The sequence below is a fragment of the Sciurus vulgaris genome, assembly GCF_902686455.1.
Source record: "Sciurus vulgaris genome assembly, chromosome: 1".
In the NCBI taxonomy this organism is placed as follows: domain Eukaryota; kingdom Metazoa; phylum Chordata; class Mammalia; order Rodentia; family Sciuridae; genus Sciurus; species Sciurus vulgaris.
The window spans coordinates 51,126,944-51,141,936 of NC_136461.1; the positions used below are offsets into that span (position 1 = coordinate 51,126,944).

The following is a 14,993-nucleotide window of genomic DNA, read 5'->3' on the forward strand; positions in this document are numbered from 1 at the left end:
AAGAGTAAAGCAGAGTAACAATACATGGAATTAGAGAAAGGAACCAGATCAAGTAGTCTTATAGACTATTATGAAAAAATTCTTTTTTGCTTTTAATGGAAGTCACTTGAGAGTTTTAGACAGAATAAACTTGTAACTTTTAAAGATCTTTTCAGATGCAATATTGGGAGCTGACTTGAGTTGGGGATAGAAATAAAATGACCAAATTAGAAAACTTTAGCAAAATCTGACATCAACAATTATTCAGTATGGTAGCTTCTAGTCCCATATGGCTATTAAACATTTGAAATACAGATCATCTGAACTGTAGAGTGCTTTAAGTATAAAACACACACCAGATTTTGAAAACTTTTACTAGGAAAGAAAAGTAAAATACCAACTTTTTATGTTTATTACATGTTGAAGTGGAAGTGATATTTTTATACACTAGGTTAAATAACAATTAAAATTAACTTGATTCTTTTTTAAATGTAGTAACTAAAATTTTAAATTACAAATGTAGTTTACAAATTAATTACAAATGTAATTTCTACTTGACAATGCTGATCTACTGGTGCCTTAGACTAGAATTTTTAAAAGGTGGAAGTGATAAGAAGTATTGGATTCAGGATACAATTTGAAAGTAGAGCCTACATAACTTAGCTGAATAGTGTTGAGGTAAGGAAAAGAGAGAAATCATGATTCTAATTTTTTTTTTTCTTCAGGAACTTGGTAATTGGTAGTAAAATATATTAGGATGGGGAAGTCTGAAATGAAACTCAAAATTCTATTTCAGAATGTTATATCTGAGCTGCTCCATTGGCTATCTCAATACACATACAGAGTCATGGTCTCAGCATTCATAAAGGGAGCATCATTCATCAGGAGTATATGCAAATGCTATTCCTCAAGTTTATAGTGTTCTGCCTGAAAAGTTATATTCAACTACTTTGTGCCTAGTATTCTCTAGGTAGTATATACTCAACCAATATCTTTGACTAATTGTTAGAAAATAATGTAAACATGTAAATTTGATTCATCTGTAATACTAGATTCTGCTAATAATAAACATTTGAGAAAATATATGAATTAGGAGTTCAAACGTTTTACTCTAACAGTCCAGGAATCAAATGCCAGCCACCACCATACTAAAGTATGAAGCTCATACTAAAGTATGAAGCTCAGCAATATTTTGAAACCCTCTATTCCATGGTTTATTCACCTCTAAAATGAAGGTGACACCTACAAAAAGTATAAGGATTAAGTAAGATAATGCATGTAAGGTAATTAACATTATACCTGGCACACAGTAACAGCTTTATACACAACAGCTATTAACCAAAATTGTGCACTGAGCAATGGAATAAGTAACAAAGTTAACACAAGTTTCTAGGACAGTTTCTTTCTAGCTTTACTTTAGTATAATATAATACTTTTAGAATATATAATACTTTATATCAGAAGTCTCCAAAAACCTCTTACCTGTAAGTAGTGTTTGGAACATAGACATCCCTGGCAGGAAACTCCAAAATTTCTCTGGTAGGTCTGACTCTACTGTCAGGATAAAGCTTCACTTGAAGCAGTTCCGGGGTTAGGCAATAATGAGGATTTTCAGGTGCAGGAGAAATGTCTATCTTCAGCTGAGCTACATATCAAAATATAAGAACAATGTAATCATAATAAATAAAAATTCAATGATTGGCATATTTTAGATCTGAACTGTTCCCCCAAAAGCTCTGTGTTAAAGGATTGGTGGCCAGCATGTGGCACTATTAGGAAGTGGTGGAACCTTTAGGAGGTGGGGCTTAGTGAAAGAAGTTAGGTCCTTGCAGGTGTGCCCCTGAAGAAGATATTGAGACCCAGCCCCTTTCTCTCTTTTCGCTTTACAATTGCCATGAAGTAAGCAGATTTGTTCCACCACATGTTTTCCCCCATAATGCACTGCCTCACAACAGGCCCAAAAGCAACAAATCCAATCAACCATGGACCAAAACCTTTGAAATTAAGAGCCAAAATAAATCTTCCCTCCTTTGAAATATACTTTTCTCACATAATCTGTCACAGTGATAGAAAGTTGACTATCACAATAATAAAACTGTTTTTGGAAGAACTGAGAAACTGTTACGCAGGAAGTCTGGGAAGAATACTACAGAAACCAAATTACTATCATCTCAGACCTTTTAATCATTTTATTTTATTGAGTCTCAAACTTAGAAATTATTAATACATGCATAAATGCATATAAAATAATAAATGCTTTCTGAATAATGAAAGGGAAGGAATGAAGAAGAATTTTAAAAAGAGAAACATACAGGAATAAGCTAACAGTTCAAGGTTAAATGATTTATTTTGACTTAGCAGATTTCAAAACAGCTTTACTCTGGTATGGTTTGTTCCAATCATAATATGAATCTGTTTCTGAATATTTACTTTCCATGTGCATTTTTTTCCCCCTAGAAAATAATTTTAAGCCAGAATATTACTCATCATTCTCATTTTAGAACTCAAATTATCAAAGGTGCTAATCTTACATCTAAATTGTTAGAACACATGATAGTTAATAAGATGAAGACTGACAGGTATTGATCATAGAAATATATATATATGGGCCAAATAAGTGAAAATAAGGAATGCATAATTGTAAATAATATATTGGTGATGACAATAGTTGTAATCAAATGTACTCAAATATTTGAAAATACCTGTAATGGGTCTCAGTCGCCGTAAGACAGAAGATGGTCTTCTCATATCAGCAAGGAATTTATACAGGTCTTCATCACTTAAACGGTCTCCTTCCTGATTTCAATGATAGAGATAAAAGAACATAGTAAAACAAATATAGTAGACAGAAATACATTTACACTGCTTGCTAAAAAGCATGCAATTTTTCTATAATGCAGGCAGAATGAAAAATTCAATTAATGAGTATAAATATCCCAACTTATTTCCTTTTCTGTTGTGCTTTCAAATTTTACTGAGATTTGTGATAGCATTATCTTTTGATTTCCTTATAGTTCATTATGTATACCTATCAAGTATTATAGAATACCATAAAATATAGAAAACCAATACAAGTTAGAGGTAAATGAAGAAAAAAAGGAATAGAGATACAAAACAGAACCAAAAAGCAATGTAATGTAAAATGTAAAAATATATAACAGTCTTATAAATTTGTTACACTTGAGTTCATATTTGTCCTTTCAACATTATATTACTTAATTTCTCAAATGCAAAATCTACAGATTGGTTAAATTTTTTTATAAAAGAAAAAACAATAAAACTGCTGTTAAGAAAAAGCATAGGAGGGCTGGGGAGATAGCTCAGCTGGTAGAGTGCTTGCCTTGTAAGCACAAAGACCTGAGTTCAATCCCCAGTACCACAAAAAAAAAAAAAAAAGAAGAAGAAGTAAAGAAAAAGCATAGGGCTGGGGATATAGCTAAGTTGGTAGAGTGCTTGCCTTGTGAACACAAGGCCCTGGGTTCAATTCCTAGCACCACAAAAAAAAAAAGAAAGAAAGAAAAAGCATAACTGTCCTGATAGTAAGACCAGGATTAGGGGGGAAAAAAAAAACTCTAAAATGATCTCAATCAATATGGAAAAAGACAAAAAAAAAATCTAAATAATATGAAATTTTCAATTTTATGTTAATATTTTCTTTTTTCTTATAATTTAAATAACTTGGGGTTGATTTTATTCCTTTACCAAAGTGTCAGTATTTAATCCAATCCACATGTTTTTGACATTTTATTGTCTTATTTGTATATTTCACACATTAACCTGAATTTTATGCAAGACTACTTTGTTACCATGAGCTTACCTAGAGACATACTCCATCTGTTCATTATTATATTCTAAACTGGAGACAGAATAGATCTTCTTTTATCCCATTATTTGGGAAACAATTTTTAATTTCTAAGTGGTTATAGTTTTTTGTTAGTACCTTTAAAACAGTTTTTACTCTTATTTGGGTTATAGTTAAAGAAGATTCTTCAGTGACCTAAGATAAATGTTCATCAGTTACTGAAAGAATAAATTCTCTCCTTTTGACTACAGAATTAATATAGATGGTTAAATAGTCCTTATTCATAATACATTCAGACTAAATTACTTCTATTTACTTAACCTATTAAATTATACCACTGGCCTCTATCCTTTATGTCCTATTTCTGTGCCTTTTGCTGGTTGTGGCATAATTCTCTTCTCTAGATTTGGCCACATGCCTTTCTTTGACCAGTAAGCAAATATATGCAAAAGAACTTAGAAAGCATTTGCACAATTTAGCGCTCTCTCTCTCTCTCTCTCTCTCTGGCACTGCTATGAGAATTTAAGCAAACTAAGCTGCTAGAAGATAAGAGCAAAAGTACAGAGCCATGGAACAGAGCTGAGTCATTTCAGTATTACCAGAAGTCAGGCTAGATCAGCTGATCCCAGTCAACCTTCAAACACAGGTTCACTGGAGTAGTCTAGCTGACCCCTGCCCCCTCATCATTGCTTATTTACTGTTGTGTACTCCTGAGGCTAGAAAACTCATGAAGCTATCAATGTATAGAATAAATGTCTCTAAAACAAATGTGTCAGTTTGAGTTTGTTTTAAAATCTTCCCATACTTCTAATAATTTTTGGCTTGAAACACTTTAAATCTCTACATAAACACTCTTGATTACTATATCATCCCAACTATAGATAGTAATCTCTCATAAAGTAGGAGGGAAATTGCTTTCTGTGTCTCATTTAAGTGAAATTTGTGCCTTGAATTCTACTTAGCTAAAATTGTATCTCTGCCTTTTACTTAATTTGCATTTGTGTGATGTATAATTTTCTAGTTATTTAAAAATACTTATAATAGTACATGCTCATGGCTTAAAAAAAAAAATGTAACGCAGAACTTCAGAAAGTAAATTGCAAACGCTTTCCTTTCTATTGCTCCATGTTTCCAGTAATTATTTAAGTTTTCAGAAGTCCTTAATGCTAATTTCCAGTTACCAGTATTTAAAACAGTATCTACTAGTGTGCTATATTGCTCAGTAGGGTGATTATAGAAAATAATGAACATCACATTTCACAAAGATTTATATATTATAAATTTTCACAATATGGAAAAGATAAATGTTTAAGGAGAAAAATGTTTTAACCTCATTTAAAGATTTACAATGTATACATATAATGGAGTACCATATTATCCTTATTAATATGTATAATTTTTGGTTTTATATATAAATTTTAAAATAAATCCAATTCAATTTTTTTTAAATAGTATCTGTTACATGGTGAATACTCCAAATATATTCGTTGGCTAAACAGGAGAGGGGTAGTTGGCTTATTGATTTTGTTTTACTGTACCAGTTCAATGATATAGCAGGTTGATGAAATAAAAAGAAAGCAGTGGGCTGAGGATATAGCTCAGTTCGTACAGTGCTTGTCTGTCAAGCACAACGCCCTGGGTTCAATCCCCAGCACCACCAAAAAAAAAAAAAAAAAGAAAGAAAGAAAGCTGTGTAAATAGTAGCAGAAGTGACACAGCAGCTGAAGAAGTAGAAAGACAAAGAAGCATCATATCTCCAAGACTGTGTTATTATATCAGATTAATCTATTGCTCTGGTTTCTACCTGTATTTGGCCTATCACTTTATCCAGGTAACACTCAGCTGTAGCCTTCTCTAGATGTATTCTTTTACTAGATGATTATCATCTGCTTTCTCTCCATTGAAGTGTCTCAGAGGAACCACCTATGAATACTACTGAACTGTTATAGAGAAAGGAGCTTCAAGTAGATTGCTGTCAATTCGATGGACATTCTGCCCTTGTCCTCTCAAATTATAATTAAAGAATTCCTTAAAATAACACCTCAGAATGAAGAAGTTTGAGATAATTTTAGTGTTTTCCTTCAATCTCCTTCAATCTAAGTTTCTCTCCATTCTTAGGTGGGTCTGCTCATCTCATCACTCAGAACAAAAACTTTCAAAATTTGCTGATCTTGATTGCAGTATAAAAATTCATTTTACATCAAAACCCAGTATACTCATATACACAAAAATGCACTCACACAAAAACTGGGTTGGAAATGGTTCCTGAAGCAATATTTAACCCTAGCATGCATAACACACTATTATTTTTTTGTGTTGGGTATTAACTTCCAAACTGTTTTCCATTACCACAATGGGTTATGATTGACATGTGAAAAATACTGATTTGATTTGAAGAGGAAGGAACAGCTTTACAAAGAAAATATCCTTGAAGAAAAAGCAATCTTGGATCTATAACTTCATCTCTTAAAACACTGACTACAATTTAGCATAGAAATGAAGTAGGCAGGTCTAAATGTTCTATTCCACATACTGTAGATTATGGTAGTTTAGGTCCGAAAAATTGGGGTGGGGAAGACAGACAAAAGTACACATTCACTCTAAGGAAATTCATAAGTCATCAATGCTTAAGATAAGTCATATCATTACAAATGAGAAATAAGATATAGGTGTGAAAGATTAATTTTGATGCATTAATAATGTTAAGGTCAACATTTATATAACTATAATAATAAAACAACAGAGAGAATATAAATTGTTTCTTATTTTTAAAGTTTTCACTTTTATTATTTTTTTAATTGTTATTCTTTCTTAAAATTGGGCTGGGGATATGGTTCAGAGGTAGGGCACTTGCCTAACATGTGCAAGGCCCTGGGTTCAACCCACACTACAACCATTTAAACAAAGAAAAAAATTAGAGTTCTTGAAATCACACTCATGTACATGTATGGTACGATTACTACTTTTCTGAACTAAAACAAAAAGAAATTTATATACAAACATCTTCCCAGAATTCCTACATGACAGAACAATACCTGCTTAAAAAAATTGGTCACTGTGAGAGTAGCAGGTCGAAAGCTGGTCAAGTTACAAGAATCATCTCCACTTGTTGTCCTTTCAAGTGATCGTCTGCCAACAATACTAGAATTCCTCCTTTCTGACCAAGACCCTTTTCGTTCTACCAAGGGGGAGAGAAAAAGGCATTCATTTTCATAAAATTTTAAATTTAAAGTAGTTTTCCAAACACAGGGAAAACTGGAGCATACTGGAGAGATCAGGAAGAAATCACTTTAATCTTTTGGTTCTCTTTTCACAATTTCACCAGAGTAAAAGTAAGACTATACCACACAAGGAGTTATGTGTCCGACCAAAGATGTACTATAAAAAGCAGCTCTGGAGGAGTTACACATTTACCATGATATATTCACCACAATGGAAATTTTAGTCACATGTAATGGTCCCACAGTCTTAGCATTTGAGTTTGAAACAGAACTGAAAGATAACATGCAAAGTCTTCACAAGATAATCAGTTCCTTTTCCTTGTAGTGCTAAAGATTCAACCCAGGGCCTTGTGTTGAATCGATAGATAATTCTATTTAAAACAAGTAGAACTACTAGATTAAAGATAACGATGAAACAGAGTATCTCAACAAAACTTTAAAAAACTAGACCAAATAGACATTTATATTAGACTCTAGTAAGCTAGAACAAAATTACATATTCTTCTCAAGCACTTACAAAACATTCTCTAAGACAATCTGTATAATAAGACATAAGATACGATAAATTCCAAAGAATCAAAATCATGTAAAATACATCTTCCAAAAACAGTGGAATTTGGGGCTGGGGTTGTAGCTCAGTGGTAGAATGCTTGCCTAGGACATGTGAGGCACGGGGTTCAAACCTCAGCACCACATAAAAATAAAGAAAATAAAGGTATTGTGTCCATCTACAACTAAATTTTTTTTTTAATGGAGTTAAACTATAAATCAATAACAGAAGAAAATTTGAGGAATTCACAATTACATGGAAGTGAAATAGCACATTTCCAAATAGCCAGAGGGAAAAGAAGTGAGTATACACAGGAAATTATAAAGTAAGATTATGAAAATAAAAATGAAACATACCAAAACGAGTAGACTATTGTTAAAGCAGTGCTTAGAGGGAAATGTATAGCTATAAATGCATATATTAAAAAGAAACATCTCAAATCAGTAACATAATCTCACACTTTGAGGAACTAACAAAAAGAAACTAAAACCAAAGAAAGCAGGATACAAAAAAGACAATATCAGAGTGGAAAAAGGTGAAATAGAAACTAGAGAAACAATAGAAAAACAAATCAACAAAGCCAAAAATTGTGAAAAGGAAACATTCACAAACCTTCAGCTAAATTGATGAAGAAAAATGGAAAAGTTTACTATACTAACATCATGAATTGAAGAGAGATATGACTACTGAATCTACAGGTTAAAAGGAATATATATCAATATTATAAACAACTATATGCCAATGTTTAGATAACAATTCAAACTTAGATCAAATGGACAAATTTCCAGAGAGAGATAAATTACTAATAAATCTGAGTCAAGATAAAAGAGACAATCTGAATACAACTAAAACAAATGAAGAGGTTTAATTAGTATAGAACTTACCACAAAGAAAAGATCAGGCCACCTAAGTTTTAATGGTGAATTCTTCCAATCTTTCAAAGAAGAACTCATACCAATCCTCCAAGAATTCTTCCAAAACACAGAGGAAAACTTCATAACTCATTCTATCAGGCCACTATTACCCTGACACCAAAACTAGACAGAGGCATCACAAGAAAGAAAAACTACAGACCTACAAAGTGAACCATATGAATACAGATGCAAAATTCCTGAACAAAACATTAGCAAACAGACTCCAATAACACAAGGAAAAGATTATATGCCACAACCAAACAGATCTTTTCCCAAGAATTTAAAGTCAATTTAACACCCAAAAAACAATCAATCAGTAGGGCAATACATAAAAACTATTTCAAGAAGCAGAAAAAGCATTAGACAAAATTCAATAATCTTTCATGATAAAAACACCGAAAAAAAATAGGAATAAAAGGGAACTTCCTCAACCAACTAAAGCATATCTGCAAAAATCCTACTATAGTCTGTGATGTAGCTAAGTGATAGAGCATATATATGCGTAGTCTGGAATCAATCCCCAGCACCAAAGGAGAAGAGAGAGAAGAAAATCCAACAGCAGAGTACTTGATGATAAAAGACTAAATAGATAGGTCCTAAGATCAGGAGTGAAACAAGGATATCCACTCTTGCCACTTCTTCTTATCTTTGTTAGGAGATTCTAGTCAAGACAATTTGAAAAGAAAAATTTTAAAAGGCATCCAGATTAGAAAAGCAAACCTATTTTTATTTGCAAATGACTTAATTTTGTGTATAGAAAATCCCAAAGAATCTAGGGGAAAACAAACAACAACTAGAATTAATAAATTTTAAAAATGTTTCACAGCACAAGATCAACATGCAAAAGTCAAGTGTATTTTTGTATACTGGAAATGGTCATTCTGAAAACTAAATTAGGAAGATAATTCCACTTAAAATAGTATCAAAATGCAATAAAATACTTGGGTATAAATGTAATAAGGACAAAAGATACACTGAAAACTATACAACATCAATGAAAAAAACTAACAGATCTAAATAAAAAGGGAAAAACATCCCATGCTCCTGGAGTCAAAGATTTAATATCATTAAGATGGCAATAATCTATAAACTGATCTATAAATTCAATACAAGCCCTATAAAAATCCTAGTTGTCTATCTACAGAAATTGACAACTACCAAAATTTCATATAAAAATACCAGGAATCCAAAATAGCCAAAATAATCTTGAGAAAGGCTAACAAAGTTAGAGGCCCAGTCTTTTCAATTTCACAATTTACCAAAAGCTAAAGTAATATAATATAGTACTGGAATAAGGTTAGACATCTAGATCAGTGGAACAGAACTAAGAGTCCAGAAATAAACCCACGCATCTATATTCAATAGATTTTTTACAAGTGTGCTAAGTCAATTTAATGGGTAAAAAATAGCTTTGTCAATAAATGGTGCAGGTACAAACAAAAAATAATAAAGTTGTACTCTCATAATGTGTATAAAAATTAACTAAAAACTGATCATAAGCCTAAATATAAGAGCTAAAACTACAAAAGTGTTATAATAAAACATAACAGCAAATCTTCTTAATCTTGAGTTAGGTATCAGTTTCTCAGATACAATACCAAAATCACAGTGACAAAAGTAAACAGAAAAATTGGACTTCACCAAAATTCAAAATTTCTGAACTGCAACCAATACTACCAAGAAAAGAGAATCCAAAATAAGAATCGTATATTAGATATGGGATTTGTATCCAGTCTAAGAACTCTTATGATTCAAGGACTAGAAGATGAAAATCCCATTTAAGAATTAGCCATCTATTAAATAATAAAAACACAACAAAGCCATTAAAAATGGACAAAGGATAATAATCTATATTCTTCAAAGAAGATATACAAAAAGTCAATACACATGAAATGATGTACTATTATTAGTTATCAGCAAAAGGCAAATCTAAACCATGATGAGATGCTGCTTCACCTGCACTAGATTGGTTATAATCAAAGAACAGATAATAATAAGTACTCGCAAAGATTTTGGAAAAACTGGAATTTTCATAAATTGCCAGCAAGATTTTTGCAAGTGCAGTCACATTGGAAAATAATCTGGTAATTCCTTAAAAGGTTAAACAGAGAACTATCATATGACCCAACAATTTAACTCCTAGCTATATATTTAAGAGAAATAAAAACATATGTCCACACAAAAGCTTGTATAGGAATGGTCATTACAGCATTTATTCATAATAATCAAAAAGTGAAAACAATCTATATGGTCATCAAATGACAAACAAATAAACAAAATATAGTTTATTAATAAAATGGATTATCCTTTGGCAAAAAAGAAAAACAGTGATACATACTACAAATGGAATAAACCTTATGAAAAGAAACTAGCCACAAAAGAATACATAGTAAAATTGCCAGTGTATGAAATGTCTGGCATAGAAAAATCCTTAAAAACAAAGTGTATTAATGATGATTTAGAGATGGGTTTGGGAATTAGAAGGGAAGGAGGAGTAACTGCTATCAGGTGTGAAAGTGTTTCAAAGATAGATTGTGGGAATTGTTGTAGAACACTGGGAATACAGCAAAAACCATTGTATTATACTTTTTAAGTGGGTGCACTATATGATATTCAAATTATATTTCAATAAAAAGTGTTAAATGAAAAAGAAGACAAAAATTTATTTCTATGCCACATCGTAGAGGGTCTAACTAAAACAAGACTATGTAAGAAAAAAAAATTATACATTTAGGAATATTTTATACAAAACATGCTTACCTCCAGTACTGATTTCTACTTCTGTAGAATCTCTTTCTAAACTCCCAGCACTGCTAACAATATTCATCAAATGGATTGCAGTCCAAGCAAAAGGCATGCGGTATTTCCCAAGTCTTTGGCAAAACTGATCAGCCTGACTTTTCAGCTTCTCCAATTTTTCCTTATTCTGCAAAACAGAACTTCAAACATGATTAAATTTGAAAGAAATCAATTTAAGGTTATTTTATACTATATAAAGGGGTAGGTTAAGAGTTCTCAATTCTCAATAAAGATAGAAAGACAATCTACACTTTTCAGAGATCAAATAACAATATATTGTCTTAACCACTGAACCATCTCAATTCATTCTACAAAGATATGCCTGAAACAAATACTAAGGTGGCCTGCAAGAGCTTACCAATGGTCCCTAACACACTCTTTCCACAGAGGATACAGGAATGACAGTATTTTACCTTGGAAATTAGAGCTGGAAAGAAGTGGAAAACTTACTAGAAGGTAACAACACATATTGCTGAATCTATTATGCTGCCAAAATAAGTTCTTCCTTTAAGATCCTAAATAAGTGTACCTAATGCTATCATGTTATGTAAATATAAAAGGGAAGAATGAAATAAGCTGCTAAACTACACTTATGACTTTCATGTAACATACCAAATTTAATTTGTAAAATGACAACCTGGGAAAAGTCAGAATACTTTAACCTGAAATTCAAATATCTAGCCAAGATCAGAGAATATCATGTGCTCATATCTCTCTACAGTAGCAGAAAAGGCTCCGTTCTTATTCTGAATCTGAGAAAAATAGAAAACAAAACAACTTCTAGATTTTGGTGGCTTGTGCAATACTCCACGAGCATATCTCTGCTATGTGTTCTAGTAGTAAATCTTGTGCTCAAAGATTCAAGAATCACCTTGTAGCTAACTCATGTATCTGAAATTTGGTATTAATTATTCAACAAATTTCCTAAGTTTATCTAAATTCTCAGAATTAGTCAACTGATGGCAAAATATAGGCCATATTTTCTATTTTTACTATATTCCTTTACCACTTGTAGCCACATGGAAGCCAAGAATACTTTTTGCTAGGAAAAGTTCCATAAATACCAGAATTTTGTAAATAAAGGAAGTTTTAATTATTTAAGTTAAACTAAATTAATTTAGTTCCCTTCAAGAAAAAAATCATATTTTTTAAAATAATCAATTAGTTTGGATGTGGGACAGATTTCAAGAACAGCACAGTACATGACACAAGCTAAATGGCAAAGGGAAATGAAAAAAGAAGAGCTAGAAGCTGTGGCACATGCCTGAAATCCCAACAACTTTGGAGGCTGAGGCAGGAGAATAGCAAGATTGAGGTCATCTTCAGCAATTTAGTGAGACCCTGTCTCAAAATTTAATAAAATAAAATAAAAAGGGCTGAGGATGTAGCTCAGTAGTTAAGCACCCTTGGATTAAATTCCCATTCTCCCCACTGCCAAAAAAAAAAAAAAGGAAAAAAGAAAGTAGGACAACAACAACAAAAATGATATAGTAGTGAAATTCTTTAATATGCACTTTGTATTCACTGCCCCAAATTACAATAGTAATATTATCAGGGGGATGACATTTTACCTTGGTGGCATCAGCTTCTTTGAAAATCATATATGGTTCTGCACATTCTCCAATGTCTCCTTGCTGTAGGACTTTTTCTAGCTGTCAAAAGGAAAATGTAAAGATTAATTAAGTGTAAAAAAAAAATCAGTCTAAAAAATGCAATGTAATATACCATATATTAACAAAATGACAGTAGAAAATACTATATGATCATCTCAATGCAGAAAAAGCAGCAGATAAAAATTAACACCCTTTCCTTATAGAAACACTCAAACTAGGAATACAAGGTAAGTACCTCAACATAATAAAGACCATATATGAAAAACCCACAACTAACATTGTAACCAATGGTGAGAGTTTGTTCTCTAAATCCAGGAACAAAACAGATGCCCACCCTTGCCTCTCCTACTGAACATAATGCTGAAAGTCAAAGCCAGAGTAATTAGGCAAGAAAATGGAATAAAAGGCATCTGAATTGGAAAGTAAAAATTAAAATGATCTTAGCAGATGATATGATCTTTTATGTAGCAAACACTTATAGATTTCACCCCCAAAAAAACTATCAAAACTAATAAATAAATTCAACAAATTGCAGGCTATCAAACTTACACATTAACAATGAGGAATTGCAAAAGAAAATTAAGAAAAAAATTCCATTTATAACAACAAATAACAAAATATTTAGGAGTAAACATAACCAAGAAAGTGAAAAATTTATACACGGAAAGAAATGAAAGTAGACACAAAAAAAATGGAAAGTGAGGGGAATTGGAAGGGAGATTCCTCCCTGGGGCCTATTTCCATATCCTTCACTCTCCACTGGAGCTCATCTACCGTCTGTAATTCAGGAGCCATCTTGGGACTGTGGTGTGGTGGAGCCTACGAAAACTGAAACCCAGATTTGTGAGGTATTCAAAACCTTCAGGAACACTATAAATCTACAGGGTAGAAACTGTACTACATCAGATCCCCACGGCTAGATGGGAAGACACACAAACAAAATGAAAAAAAAAAGGGGGGGGGGAATAAAGCACTCCAAACAAACCAGGGTGCTCCAATTATAGACTCCATTGACAAACCAGTAGAAGAAATGTCAGAGAAGGAGTTCAGAATATACTTAGTAAAACTGCTTCACGACTTTAAGGAGGATACAAAGAGTGAAATCAGGAGAGGGAAGATATCTTAAAGAAAGAGATACTAAGATCCTAAGAAGAAATCTAGAAGAAATCTTTGAAATGAAGGAATCAAAAAATCAAAATGAAAATTCAATAAAAAGTAGCACCAACAGAGGAGACCACTTGGAAGACAGAACTTCAGGCAACAAAGACAAAATACATAATTTTGAAAATAAAGGTGATGGACCCCGCCTGACCCCTGCACCTAGGTCAGTGCCATCACTGGCTGGTTGTAGTTGCGGAGCAAGCTGACAGGTGAGTCAGGACGCTTGCATCGCAGAGGTAGCAGGTGGGCACCCAACCCACCTGCCTTGCAGAGCTGGGCAGTGGGTAGCCAACCCGCCCAACCACCAGGTCAAATACAGACGCCATCACTGAACAACCCCGCCCGACCACCACACCGAGGTTTGTCGCCATCACGGAGTTAGTCAGAGGCTTCTTTATAGGCTGGTGCAGGCATTTTTAATTACTCCTGAGGGCGTGGCCATCATCATTGGAAGGACAACTCCCTTCCTGAGACACCTACAGGAGGCTAGAGGACCTTTGACAAGACCCAGGAGCCAAGAAGAGGAGGTATTGAGAGACTTGGGACCAACTCAGAGCCACCGGGGAATATACCCCACCTGACGGCCACCACCCCAAGAAGGCCAGCTTCCCAGGGGAGCACCGCATTATCAAGTTCCTCCAAGACTTCAGGCTACTGAAGACGAAGAGGTGAATTATTGGAAATCTACAGAGACAATATTAGTCAACAGAGGAAATCTGCAATATCCCAGAGTTTGACTACTAGAGGGGTAGATACCTGAGCAATATGAGAAAACAAGGGAAGAAAATGTTCCAAACAAACCTAAATGGTATAGCAATAATATCCAATGACAGCATGGAAGAAGAAATGTCAGAAAGAGAGTTCAGAATGTATATAATCAAAACGATCAGGGAAGCAAACAAAGAGATGAAGAGCAAATACAGGCATTGAAGGATGAGATGAAAGGGCAAATGC

The 14,993-nt window shown here is 33.1% G+C and overlaps 1 protein-coding gene across 1 annotated transcript in view; it reads right to left on the reverse strand.

Annotated features, from left to right (window-relative positions):
* DOCK7 (dedicator of cytokinesis 7) overlaps positions 1 to 14,993 on the reverse strand; it is a 225,563-nt gene that overhangs the window by 156,660 nt on the left and 53,910 nt on the right. The window contains 5 exon segments of the mRNA XM_079103571.1: positions 1,462 to 1,624; positions 2,682 to 2,775; positions 6,817 to 6,959; positions 11,227 to 11,392; positions 12,837 to 12,917. Coding sequence (XP_078959697.1) covers positions 1,462 to 1,624; positions 2,682 to 2,775; positions 6,817 to 6,959; positions 11,227 to 11,392; positions 12,837 to 12,917 — 647 coding nt within the window.